The sequence below is a fragment of the Gallus gallus genome, chromosome 14 (assembly GCF_016699485.2).
Source record: "Gallus gallus isolate bGalGal1 chromosome 14, bGalGal1.mat.broiler.GRCg7b, whole genome shotgun sequence".
NCBI classification, from domain to species: Eukaryota; Metazoa; Chordata; class Aves; order Galliformes; family Phasianidae; genus Gallus; species Gallus gallus.
Genome location: NC_052545.1, coordinates 2,267,728 through 2,280,948, shown reverse-complemented (window position 1 = coordinate 2,280,948; position 13,221 = coordinate 2,267,728). Strand labels below are relative to the sequence as shown.

At 51.0% G+C, this 13,221-nt stretch overlaps 1 protein-coding gene across 7 annotated transcripts in view; it reads left to right on the top strand.

Moving 5' to 3' along the window:
- Nucleotides 1–13,221, top strand: part of CYP2W2 (cytochrome P450, family 2, subfamily W, polypeptide 2) — a 32,806-nt gene continuing 19,585 nt past the window's right edge. For 2 of the 7 annotated variants that reach the window (XR_005839938.2, XR_005839937.2), the window contains exons 1-7: nucleotides 5,921–6,155; nucleotides 6,982–7,144; nucleotides 8,311–8,460; nucleotides 8,557–8,714; nucleotides 9,176–9,346; nucleotides 9,465–9,606; nucleotides 9,935–10,119. Coding sequence is in view for 4 of the 7 variants with exons in the window: in XM_414762.8 (XP_414762.4) it covers nucleotides 5,970–6,155; nucleotides 6,982–7,144; nucleotides 8,311–8,460; nucleotides 8,557–8,714; nucleotides 9,176–9,346; nucleotides 9,465–9,606; nucleotides 9,935–10,119; nucleotides 10,378–10,519; nucleotides 10,964–11,184 (1,518 nt within the window). In the remaining 3 variants the exon portion in view is untranslated. Of the gene's footprint in view, nucleotides 1,331–5,920; nucleotides 6,156–6,981; nucleotides 7,145–8,310; nucleotides 8,461–8,556; nucleotides 8,715–9,175; nucleotides 9,347–9,464; nucleotides 9,607–9,934; nucleotides 10,120–10,377; nucleotides 10,520–10,963; nucleotides 13,149–13,221 lie in introns of those variants that run through there. The other 5 variants (XM_040647832.2, XM_004945126.5, XM_414762.8 and 2 more) reach the window with 5 other exon arrangements.

The following is a 13,221-nucleotide window of genomic DNA, read 5'->3' as shown; positions in this document are numbered from 1 at the left end:
TTTCTCTATTTTCCTACATGCAAAAAATTGTTGGCATTCCCCAACAAAACCCACAAACACACCTACGTCAAAAATGTAAATAGGTTTCAAAATCAAATACTGAAAGGTCAGGAAATGCCACATGTATATACATGGCCGGGAGAATTCTGGTCCTACCTCTGTGCCTCCAACCTGGAGGCTGAGTTAGGGGGAATTGTGTTAGAAACGAACACACAAAAAACCCCAAATATGTGAGCACGCAGCTGAAGGTTGTTCCCCTTCATGCCCCCTTGCACAGCAATTTCCTATTAGTTTTAGTTATTTTGGTTGTTTTTGAGGTTTCTTGATAATTTAAATAGTACACAGCCTTTTGCTGTCACAACTGACATCTGTTTTCTTTATGGTCTCAGTGTATTTTAGAAAACTGTAAGCCCTGGGACACGGGATCTGTCCCTCTCATTTGCTTGTAAATAGCCAGGCTAGCTGCAGCCCTGCCAAAATCCTCACTGGTTGTGGAGCTCCATTGGGCCCAGGGAAGGCTGTTGAAAGGCCACATTTCCCTGTGCTCTTCTCAATGTACAGCAGCCTTTGACAGCGTCCTCTGTACCAGCCAGGCTTCCCTGAGCCCCATGAAATTGCCCAGATCTGGTGCAGCCAAGCTAAGGGCAGCACGTATCTGCTTTGTGATGCGAGGCTGCAGTGTGTGGGCGCACAGCCTGGCGCCTGCCTTGCCTTGCTGCCCGGTTCCGGACTGTTCAGACTCACAGCCATCTTATTTGTCTGCTTTCTGTGGTCTTTACTTGACCAAACAACTGGTTTACAAGCTCTTGGGGTGTGCTGAAAGCTTGAGCCACAGCAATGGTCGCATAGGTACCGCTAGCATAGGTCTGTGCCAATAGACTTCATGGATTTCACAGATCTGAGCTGATGATGTCAATGAGGTAAGAGCACCCCCAGAGTGTGGGCATGGCCAATGTGGTCTGACAGCCCTGTGTGGCCGTACACCAATGGTTGTTGTATCCTATCTTCTTTTGCACAGCCCAGGCTGCAGGATGCCGTCCTTGGAAGGAAAGCAGCAGCCAGCTTGCCAATTGCTTCCAGAGATTGGTTAAAAAAAAACAGGGGTTTCCCTTTTGTTTTCTGAATCCCTTTTTATATTATTTCAGCTGTCTTTCGACAAAGGAAAGGGAAAAAAAATTAACCACAGACGGATCGTGAGTACATCTTTGACGTTGTTTAATAAGAAAATACGGACTTGTGTTGAATTACGCAGCTAACGAGGAGCAGACAGGCGGTCTCAGTCCTTTTTGGGTGGTATTTTCAGTGCCAGCAGAAGATGAAGACGCAGCAGGTGAGTGTGGCTTGATGTTGTCCCCATCACAAATGCAATGGATGGTCACTTCTCTGAGAGAGGAATGAAGGGGCTGTGACAGACGCAGTCCGTTTGGCTGCTGCTGCTGCTCCCCTCCTGCCAACAGAGCAATGCAGCTCCCAGCTGACCCTGTGTGCGTCACTGCGGGGTGGGGGTCCTCCACATCTCATAGAAGTCTGTTAGAAGTGTCCCCTGTCTTCTGCACGGATGCTGCTTGGCATTGCCTTTGGGCAGGCATCAGAGGGCATGGGAAATGGGGCTGCAGCGCTGGGGGATGGGAGCTGCAACGTGCATGCCCTGGTGTCAGCAGCCCTGTGCATTGCCACTGCTTGAGTTTGGTTTTGGGATGCTTTTTAGAGAGCTGAAAGGTGTTCCCAGTTCAGCCAGTGATGGGAAAGCTGTTATCAGTCCTGCGGAACGTTCTGCTGTGGAAATCTGAAAATATTAGAGACCACATTGTGCTGCTGCAGCCCTGTAGGTTAAAATGTGCAGTGACATTTCAGGGTCTTTTGGTAGTATCTGGAAGTGATAAGGCAGTGGTCTCAGCGGAAGGCAAGCAGATGTCTCAGCTGGCTTGTCCCAGCAATCCTGCCATTCTCTTGGCTACAACCTTTACCCGGGTCACCTTATCTTCCTTGCAACTCAACTGGATCATTATAAGGGGCACCAATGTGACATTCTCTTGTAATGGGTTCAAAATCCACCCCAAGCTGCTCTGTGGGCAGAGGGAAGCACTGCGCCTGCAGGCCTGCTCGGAGGTCGGGCTGCAGGAGCCATAGCTCAAGTCATTAGGATTAGTCCATAAAGCCCCTCGTAATCCACATCTTAAGAGTCTGAAAGGTCACTTGTGGTCCAGTAATCCCGAGTAGTGAACGGGAGGAATTAGTGATGATTGTTTTGATCCTAAACCGCCTCTTAAGATAAATGCTGGCCTCTGTCCCAAAAGCATATGTGTGTTATTTCGGTGGGTCCCAGAGGCCGTGCAAGGAGTGAGCAGCTGGGCTGTCACACGGCATGACACAGCACGGAGTGTTTAAGCAGTCGTTTTAATGTTGGAAGGGATGGGCAGGAGGATGCGTGTGCCCACCTGCAGCCGTTGTGTTGCACCTGGTCAGCACCAGGATCCCCACCACCTCCCCAGAACCTCCCAGTGTAGCTGCTCATGCCAACCAGAGGAGCAGAGGGAGCTCTGGTGCTGGAACAGCGGGCTGGGATCCTCCTGTGGTGCTGGAGGGCACTCCTGCTGGGGAGCAGTGGCACATCTGCCCAGGGCTGCAGAGCAGGTGCCGGGCGGTGATGCTGCGGATGCGGTTGTCGGTGTGCCCTGAGGGCCAGGTTTGCTGTGACGTATGGATACATCAGTGCTGGTGGTGTCGGGGCATGTGCACGTGGAAGGGATCACTGAGCCGTGGGACTGCATGGGAGCTCCTGGCTTTGCCCCTCTGAGTGATGCTGGCACACTGTCCTTGTGCTGTTCCATTGGGAACTCGCTGGGGGCCGCCCAGCCCTTACTGTGGGAGGGAAAAGCAGAGGGAAGGAGATTAAAAGATTTGCCAGCAACAGCGAGTAGTCAGCTGCTGCGCTGGGAATGGATACCACGTTCTGGTTTTCACTCCCTGAACCTGGCTGCCAGACTGTATTAATAATGCAAATGCAAATGTGGAGAAATGTTTCCTTTTTCAAACCTTCCCTGCTCACAGGTTGTCCCTTGGAGCCGGGGCTGTTTGCAGTGAGGTGACACACAGCACCCAGCAGTGCGGGCCCTCGTGTTTGTGCTGACACAGCAGCATTCAGTAGGGCAGGCTGCTGCTCGGAGTGCTGCCAGTGCTGCATTTAAGGGAGCCCGAAGGGATGTGGTGGTGGTAGCCATCAATAGGCCTTTGTGCTCCCCAACATGTTCCCTCTCATGGCATGCCATGGGCTCGGGGTTCGCAGCTTTGGAGCAGGCTGGCATTTTAACTAGTAGTTACTGCATTTGTGGGTGGTGGTAAATCAGACACAGGTGAGATGTGCAGCAGAACGGGGCCGAGGGGCTGGCATTGATGGTCTTGTGCCTTTGGGTTTGTGCTCGCGTTAGTTCTGTTCCCACATTGCTCCTCTATGCTGTAAACAGGCAACAGGATCCAAAAGTAAAAGCAGTGTGTGGATGCCACCCAACCAACCAGCCAGAGCAAACTTCATGGGAGGAGCATTTGGAAGTGCAGCGCTGAGTCATCCAAATAGAGTCCATGTTGAAGGCTCTTAGAGAAGTGATTTGGGGGCATTCTCCTTTTAAAGGAAGGGCAGCTGGTTGTCTCCATGCTCACAGGGCCGTGGTGCTGCACATCAAGGCTGTGTTCTGCTGGTGCCACTGCCACGTGCCTTTGTAGCTCATGTTTGTGTATGGTACAGAAGGGGCTGCAGGAGGGAAGGGGACAGGCTCCGTGGTGGTTCTGTGTCACAGGACAAGGGGAAATGGTTTCAAACTGAAAGAAGGCAGACTTAGACTGGATATAAGGAGAAGGTTTTTTATGGTACAGGCAGTGAGGCAGTGGCACAGGGTGCCCAGAGAGGCTCTGTTATTGTTACTGCTCGGGGCTCAAGCAGTGAGCTGTTCCCCAGCCCCGTGCTATGCAGTTACAGTGTGACACCCCCAAAATGGGACCGTTGTGCCCCACTGCCCCTCACTGGCCCCAGGGCTGGGGCAGGAGAGCTCAGCTGCTGGCTCTGGTCCTTTGCATCAGACAGCTGCTAATTGGGAAGGGCTCAGCCTCCAAATGCATTGCAAACACCCGGGTAATGACTTCCTTTCCCAGTTCCAGACCTGTGGGTGGTTGGCACTCCGGGTAAGGGCTTCTCTTCCTGTGATTCTCCTGTGCTGCATGACCCTGCGTGACCCGGGCAGGTTTGACTTTCCGAAAGGTTCATTTACTCCTAGATAAAGATTAATTTTCATTTTAATTTTTAACCGAAATCTCGTGGGAATGTGTTTTTGCATTCCACCCAAGATGCTGTTATCTGTGCCCAGCTTTGCCCCCTCCATGGCTTGCTTCACCCAGGAGGTAATGAGTAACCCCCCTTCCCCTGCTGATCTGGGACCCAGTGCTGGGCTCCACGTGGTTCTGTGCCACGGTGTGAGGAGGTGCAGTTCCTACAGCACTGCCTTTACACGGAGCCCAAAAGACCTTCCAGCAATGACAGTGGTGATGCTGGGTCAGGCCCAGGGGAGCCGCAGCGCAGGGCTGCACTCACAGCACAGCCCTCTGCTCCCAGCGCTCTGCACAGGGCTGCACAGACGGCCGTTGTCCCCGCGGGGACACGCAGCACTTCTGCAGACTGCCAGTCTCCTGCTCTCACCGCAGGAAAACGCTGTTGTGTGTAATGTGGGCAGGTTTGGGAGGGAGCACTGCGGGGTGGGAGCCGTGCTTGGTCTCCTCTGTCTGGCAGCTCTCGCTGCAGTCACTGGGAGCAGCAGGCCTGGCACACAGCCACGCAGCAGCCCAGCTCTGCGAGACACATGGGTCTTGTGTCCCTTTGGGTGTGTCAAGAGAGGAAGTGGCACGAGGTGACGCTACACGGGCGCAGGAAGAAGTGCACCCCGCTCATAAAAGCAGGATGCATGGAACTGAACCACGGCTCTGAGGTTTGCAGTGCCGAATTCATTTTTCACCAATGTCTCCTCCAGCAGCAAGGAACGCTGCCTGTTCTCTGCAATCCCCTGCAGCTGGGGGTCCCTGCACAGAGATGGACCCAGCGGTGCTGGGCAGCCCCCAGCCCTAAAACCCCTGAGCGAGGCTGGCAAAGGGACTGCAAGCCCGAAACAGAGCAGAGGAGCTGCATGAGGCTGTGTGCACCGTGGGTGTGATGTGACGGCACACGGTGTGCTGCAGGGCTGCCGAGGGAAGGAGGCGTAGCTCTGGCTGCACAGTCTATAGGTAGAGCTTTAGGACAGCCCAGATTCTGTAAATAGGAAGAGATAAGCAACAGAGCTCCAAATCTGCAGAGGGAGGTAACAAGTGCATCCCGAATCTTTTGCAGGTTGCCTCGTTCTGTTTATCTTCACTGGGAGAAAATGCTTCGCTGCAGGGACAGCAGGATGGGGAAGCAGCTGGAGAGGCTGTGTGCAGCTTCATGCATCCCCTGGAGCAAATCAGTGCACTGCTGCACCTGCTGCACCTGTGCTGTGCTGTGGGATGGGTGCTAGCCATGAAGGATTATTTGGGATTGGCATTTGTAAGCTATCAAAGGTGGAAGGTGAAGAGTTGCTGGTGTCCAGAGATGAGGTTGGATGAGAAGATGGAAGAGGTGGAGAGTGGGAATATAAAGAGAGATTTCACGATTGCTGTCTAATTGTGAAACAGGTGTTGGTCTCTCAGGTTCTGGGCAATTTACTGCAGGCAGAAGAATTGCAATGAGCCCAGTCAGCCCCATGGCGTGGGGTTCCCACACACCTCTCCGAGCTGTGTTTGGACTTCGCCTTTTGCAGACAAAAATTCCCAATTTTGTGGAGGTATGGGCGTGGAGGGGAGGATTGTGCAAAGCCCAGCAGCAGCCCTGGCATCAAATAGTCTCAGTAAATACAGTGTGAGTGTCCTAATAACAGCGCTCAGCAGAGTGCAGAAGGGCAGGCTCCACCAGCATGGCTGCCCTCGTGCCCCTGCTCACCTGTGGGCTCTGCATGGTGCTTTTCATTGCCGCACTCCTCTGTGCTGTAAAAGGTTTGAAACGATCAGCTTCAAATTTGCCTCCCGGTCCGTTTCCTCTCCCCATCATCGGCAACCTGCACCTGCTGGACATCAGGAGGCAGGACAGGTCTCTGATGAAGGTAGGAGCAAGCACCTGTGATGCATGGGGCCCTGGGGGAGGGAGGGATGGCTGCAGTTCTCCCTCCAATGGCAGTCCTGAGATAACTGCTCGGTGCCAAATGCTGGGATTTAATAAACTGAATGTAAAGCTTTCTGGATGATGAAGGAAACTGTTCAGTCCCAACTCTGCAGAGTTTGGTGGGCAGTCAATACATGAGAGCTGCCCACATGCTGAAGGCTGTGAATATCTGCATCGGTTTGGATGGATGAACCTAAACTTTGGCGTCTTTATGTTGTGAAATACTCTAAAACATTTGAGTGTCCACATGGTCAAATTGAAATGCAGATGCTTAGTTGTAATTGCCAAAATAGCTTGTATGTCTTGCTCATGATACTGGTTTTCTGGATGGGAGTTAGTGTAGCACAGCCCAGAGAAAAGATGTAGAGGAAATAGATTGAAACCATGAGTGACTTGGACCTGGAACAACATGGGTAGGGCAGGGCAGGGTGTCCTGAGTTGGAAGAGACCCACAAGGATCACCAAGTCCAACTCCTGGCTCCACATGGCCTCAAGTTGCACCAGGGGAGGGTCAGGTTGGATAGGAGAAAAAATTTCTCCAAGGAGTGGTGCAGCACTGGCACTGCTGCCCAGGGAACAGTGGGGCCACCAGCATGGAGGTGTTCCAGAGCCGCGGAGATGTGGCACTGAGGGACGTGGGTTGGTGTCACGGTGGGGATGGGCTGAGGTTGGGCTTGGTGATTATAGAGGTCTTCAACATCAATGACCTAACCAGCAGAGCAGGACGCAGTGCTACCGCTGACCACTGATCTTTTCTCTCCTTGCAGATTTCCGAGAAATACGGGCCAGTGTTCACTGTCCACCTGGGGATGCAGCAGGTGGTGGTGCTGAGCGGCTATGAGGCAGTGAAGGATGCACTTCTGAACACAGCGGATGTGTTTGCAGACAGACCCCCTATCCCCATCTTCCATCAGATCCAGCATGGAAATGGTACGGTGCCTTGCAGAGATCAGCACGCTCACTGCTGTTTTCCAGACGTGTTCTTTCAGTTTCAACCGCATTTAGGAGTCCTGAGCCCATCGGTGACGGTGCTGGGTGGGGTTGGGGCAGTTTGCTTTCTACAGAAGAGCAGCTGTGGGCACTTCCTTATTTGCCTTATCCATTTTTTTGCTTTTCGCAGCACTTGGGTCACATTTCCAGGGTTCTGCTGTAGTGCAGAGGGAAGGAAATGATTTTTCACATGAAGGCTGAGGTCCTTATGCAATCTCTCTTCTGCAGTTACTGGCAGTTCAGACAGCCTGGATCATGCATGACTCATGATAAAGACTGCAAGAACTGGCAGGAGCGCAATAGCACGAGCTGTTTGTACCTCAAACAATTACTTCTGTAAACAGATTTTTGGCATATTTCTGCATTGCATGCTAAGAAGTAATACATTGCCCAAGACGAGACATTGAAAAACAGTGAAGGGAATAATCCAGGGCTGAAAGGAAAAGATTTGATGACCTAATATGTATATAATGCATACAGCGTGTGGGGTTTCTTCATCTTGTTTTTAAGAGTGAGGCCCAGGGTGAGGAGGGGTACACTGTGTGAAGATGCAGACCATGCTCAGCCCAGAAGCCAGCTGGGCAGGGAGCACTGCCGTGCCACCAGGGCTGCCTGCTGCGCTGGTCTCTGCCAAACAGGAGAGCTTTTGGCATCACCTAAGGCCAGCTGGGGAGATTTCCCAGCTGTAAGCTGTGATTCCTCCCTGACACCCCTCCTTGTCCCCTTGCACAGAAGAAAGTTCATCCTCTAAAACGCAACAGGGAAATCATTTGTCCTGTGCATGACACAGACAGAGCAGTGTCATCTGCTCCGAGCCTTGCTCTCTGAAACAGCTGTATTGTTTTCCTGAGGGAAAACAAGTCAGCCCGAGACAAATACCACGCACTGAGCTTTTGCTGTGTGTGGCTGCAAAGGGACAAAGCTATAAGTAGGCAAAACCCAGAGGTGTGAACGGCAGATTGCCTCCTGCCCTACGGAACCTGCCTGGGGCTGGGCTCTCCTGGGGCAGCCCTCCCCCAGCACCCAGCCCTGCAGGCCACAGGGCCCCTATGTACCAAGCAAACCCCCTAGCAGCTGTGCAGCCACGCCATGCCATCCCTCCGTAGGTGTGTTCTTCTCTTCCCAAGAGCTCTGGAAGACAACACGGAGGTTCACCTTGGCGGTTATGCGAGATCTGGGCATGGGGAAGCGGCTTGCGGAGGAAAGGATGCTCGAGGAGCTTCAGTTTCTCATTGAGCTGATCAAATCCTTTCAAGGTGAGCTGGAGTGTTTTTATATTACTTTGCAGAGCCACTGCAAAGACCTCAGGGTTGCTCTGGAAGACAAATACAGGTGATTTGGGCCATTTCCAGGTGGGCCATTCCGACTTCGGCTTTTGAATGCGGCCCCCACCAACATCACCTTTGCCATGCTCTTTGGGAGAAGGTTTGACTATGGAGACCCAACGTTTGTCACTCTGCTACGACTCATCGATGAGGTTATGCTCCTTCTTGGCTCCCCATTCCTGCACGTAAGTCACCCCCCCGTGCTGAGTGTAATTGATGTATAATTCATGTGAAAGTTAAAAATGATGCTCTAACAGCTTCAAAACATACATATTTTGGCTTGCTGAACATTTGGAGTTTTCTTTGCTAGAGCGTCATGCTTTATCTTTTTGCTTTATGACCTCTTTAAAAATGTAATTTCATTGTTTCATGAGTTCACTATCACTTTCCCTTAATTGTGTTCTTTTAATTCATGTTTATAGGCTGTGTCTAGACAAGTCTGATAGCTCCCATTCATTTCTGTAAAGAACTTTTAGTAGGAGGCATTTTTATACACTGCATTTTTTTAGTTGGCCAGAAAGAGAGACTCTCATACCGTGTCGTTTGGTTCCTCACCCAACTGATTTCTCCAGTTTGATTTTAGGTTTTGCAGTCTTTTACAGAACTTTTTTTTTTCTGTGTTTTTTTCTTTTTTTTTTTTTTTTAGCTATTTAATTTCTACCCATTTCTTGGATTTCTTCTTAAACCTCACAAGATGATACTGAAAAAAGTAGAAGAGGTGTGTGTGATCCTAAGGAAACGTATCCAGGAAAGCAAAGCAAATATTAGTGGAAACAACCTGACGAGCTACATTGATGCGCTGGTCTTCAAACAAGAGGTATTTCAGCACTACAGTGATCACTGATGTGGTATCTTGTGCAGAGCCGCCCCACGCTGCCGCGTGTTCTGTCTTCCCATGCTGACAGCACTGCCTTTTTCTGTTTATTTCCCAACAGGAGGATAATAAAAGCAATACCCTCTTTCATGATGCAAATGTGTTGGCCTCTGCACTTGACTTGCTCATGGCTGGCACTGAAACAACATCCACCACCCTGCAGTGGGCCGTCCTGCTGATGATGAAGTACCCCGAGATTCAAAGTAAGACACCTTTGTGGGCTCACTTCTCTTACACAGGGAATTAAAGCTCTCTGCAGGGGCTTCATAAATGCTGCTCACCTACAAAAGCCCCATGTCTTCTCTCTAGGGCATCCAGAATCTGAGTGCCTGCAGTGTGTCTGTCTCTATAAAAGCTTTGTATGCTGCCCTTCAGGACTGAGGGATCAGGGCTTGCTCTCACACCTACTGCCAGGGGCTGCATATCTTCACTGCATCCCAGGGTGGTTCAGCCAGCAGTCACCATGGGTCAGGGTTTGGAGATGCTTTACTGTGGAGGGAAACTCACTCAATGCCTTCCCTTTGACCACAGAAAAGGTGCATGCAGAGATTGAGCGCGTTCTTGGCCCTGACTGCCCGCCTACCTTTGAGGACCGGAAAAACATGCCCTTCACCAACGCAGTCATCCACGAGGTGCAGAGATTTGTCACCCTTCTGCCACACGTTCCGCGGTGCACCTCTGCTGACACTCGTTTTAAAGGCTATTTCATACCCAAGGTACGTGCTACTCTGCAGCCCACGAGCAGGTGATAGCACACAGGGCAAAATGCCATGGGCAGATTTGGAGCGTGGGCTTCTGCTCAGAACTCAATAACAGCACAAAATGGCTTAGTCGTAGGTTAGTCAATGGAGTATCAATAACTAGTATCATTTGATTATGTACAGACCTAGAAATTGGTTCTCTGGAAGCTTTCCTGAAGTCCCAAAGGGGTTGTATGGCTAGATGGCCTTAAGCTGAACACAGCTGTGTTGTAGGGAACAACAGTGATTCCTCTGCTCTCCTCGGTGCTGCTGGATAAAACACAGTGGGAGACGCCAGATGAATTCAACCCCAACCACTTTCTTGATGCAGATGGGAACTTTGTAAAGAAGAAAGCGTTCCTCCCCTTCTCCACAGGTAACAGAAGGGTTTGGCCAGGCACTGGGCTGAGTGTGTAGCCAGGTGTGAGCTCTGCCAGGAGCAGCACAGGTCAGTGATGGGGATGCTGTAGCAACATTCGCTCTGGGTTTCAGTGAATTGCAAAATTCAGTCCTTAATGGGAGGTACACCAGGCCGTGGGGTTTAAAGACACCTCTGGGACTCAAGCAGGAGCTCTGCCTTCCCTCTCCCTTAGGAAGAATGGTTTCTAGGTTGTCCCAAACCAGTGCCTTGCAGGCTTGGAGTGAAGCCGCCCTGCTCAGATACGTATAGGAGACCAATGGCGATGGCTGCTGAACCTCACCCCACTATGTCTGCAGTTCTGCAGCCTGTTCTGTCCCTCACACTGTTGCTACCAAGTGGTAGGAAAGATTTCTCAAGGAAACTGCCACCCCACAAACCTCTGTGCTCTTGGCATCGCAGGGCGGAGAAACTGCATTGGAGAAAGCCTTGCCACGGTGGAGCTCTTCATCTTCTTCACGGGCTTGATCCAGAAGTTCACCTTTAAGCCTCCACCCGGGGTGAAAGAATCTGAGCTGAACATGACAGCAGAGGCCGGGTTCACCATGAGGCCATCCCCGCAGTGTGCCTGTGCTGTGCTGCGCCGTGAGCCCAAGCCTCATAGTGCAGGAAAACCCACGTAGCTGTTCACTGCGGAGCCCAGCAGATGCACACAGGAGAAACCAGAGCTCCCTATGCAGTATTTAGCAGTAAAGCCTTCTTACTCAAAGCCTTTCAAATACTGGCTCTGTGCTTAAAATGTGTGTTGAGCAAATGGTTTTGTACGAAGCAGAGGAGAGCTGGGGCTGAGGTGAGCTGGGAATAGCACCCAACATATGATGGGGAGTGACAGAACCATTGCTACTTCACACATTAAATGCACAATGTAAGGAAATGTTCCTAGTTCTCAGCTTCTGAGAGAATGTTTCTCATCAACGGGTTGTTTCTTCATTTGGAGAGCAACGTTAGATACAGATTGTCTCATTCTCACATCTCTGCTCTTCTCCCATTCCTTACTGTACCTGTTGCACTACTCCCAGTTACCTGCACCATGTCCAGTGGATGCCCTTCCTATGTTTTCCAGTTTTCTGATTTTCAACCCAGATACCAAGCCACGACTTTTTAGGTTCCCTGTGCTCTGAGGGATCTCATCACACCCCTTCACCACTGATGACAACAGGACTCTTGTTTCCAGCAGCTCACTTTTCCCTTGGTCTGAAATGCAGAGTAGGGGCCAGAAGGATTTGACAGGGCTGCAATGAGGGGGTGGGCTGAGCCAATGCCCTACAAAGAGTTTGCACAGGTGAACCCCATGGAAAGGGGCTGTCTGCTGTAGGATGGGAGGAAGGCAGCTCCTGTTCCCTGCCTACCACCTGATTCTCCCAGGTTAATGGTAAATAAATAGTGCACATCTCTTTGCTCCCAGCCTTGCTCCCAGGTGAGTGCAGTTGGACTGGGGGTTCATAAAGCTGCAAGGTGCTCCCGGTACGGAGCCCTGGTTGTGGCTGGCAGGGCATTCTGGCCCAGTGAGGACTGCAGGGCTGGCAGTGACTCGGAGGGATCGTGGTGCCATCTCGTGGCAGAAGGGAAATAGAGATGATCTGCACAATGGTTGTTGTTCTGGACAGTGCGCAAAGGGGCTGCAAATAGAGGGGCAGTGCTCATTGCACAAGTTGCCGCTATCCTGGCACCTGGCCATCGTCCCTTGGACAAGGACCAGATCTGAGGTTCTACCATGAACGAGTGCAGATTTGAACCCCATTTGCCACATCCGTCTTCTGAGTTTACATTACTCCTGGAGGAGCAGGAGCAAGCCAAGCCTCTCAGAAGCCAAAGGCAAACATTTTGATTTCAGCAAGGCCAGGCTTTCCATCCCTGAGCTGATACATTACTTTCTCTGTCTGTCCCCCCAGTGAAGACCCCATCCCCAAGAGGATACACTGTCAGCAAGCGATGCTTTGGGAGGGCAAGAGAGAGGCTCAAGGCCCAAGGCACCAAGCATGGGGACATCAGGGAAGCTGTGGTGGGAACCTTTCCTTCTGCCTCTTCAAGCAAGAGCTGAAGGTCAGGCAAGAAAAAAAGTGAAAAGCGAAGGGTATCCTCAGTAACCATAGCTGAGCACAAAGAGAAATCTTTGTGAACTCTGCTGATATGGAGGCTCTCCGGCTGAGCTGTTTGTCAGTAGGATCAGAGCATGCAGAACCTCTCAGCCGTGGGGTAATAACAACTGTGTTATTGTCACTCTGAGCTCAGGTTCAACTCCATGGCGTTTGCTTTTCTGTGAAATACAAAGTTTGGTGGCAGAAACATCTGATGTAATGAAAATGTGGGAGGATTAAAACTTTATTGGGTTCCTGTGAAGGGAGAGACATAAACAATGTGATAAAGTACATGATAAGCTGATGCGTATGGAGAATAGCAATTCACAGGCAGCTGTTTGGATGGAAAATATCCTGAGCTATGCATCAACTGGATTGAGATTGCAGAATACAATGACTGATAAGAGTGCTATGGACTGGGGCAGCAGACAGAGCAAAAGAACATAACGGCAACCAGATCTGATCCCAATTCTCTTTGCATGTGTGTTTGCATGCATGCAGGGCTCCACTTGCAAAGAAATTGCATGGTTGGTTCCAATGGCCAGAATGTTCCAAACTGCACCGATTGCCCAGGAGTTCCTG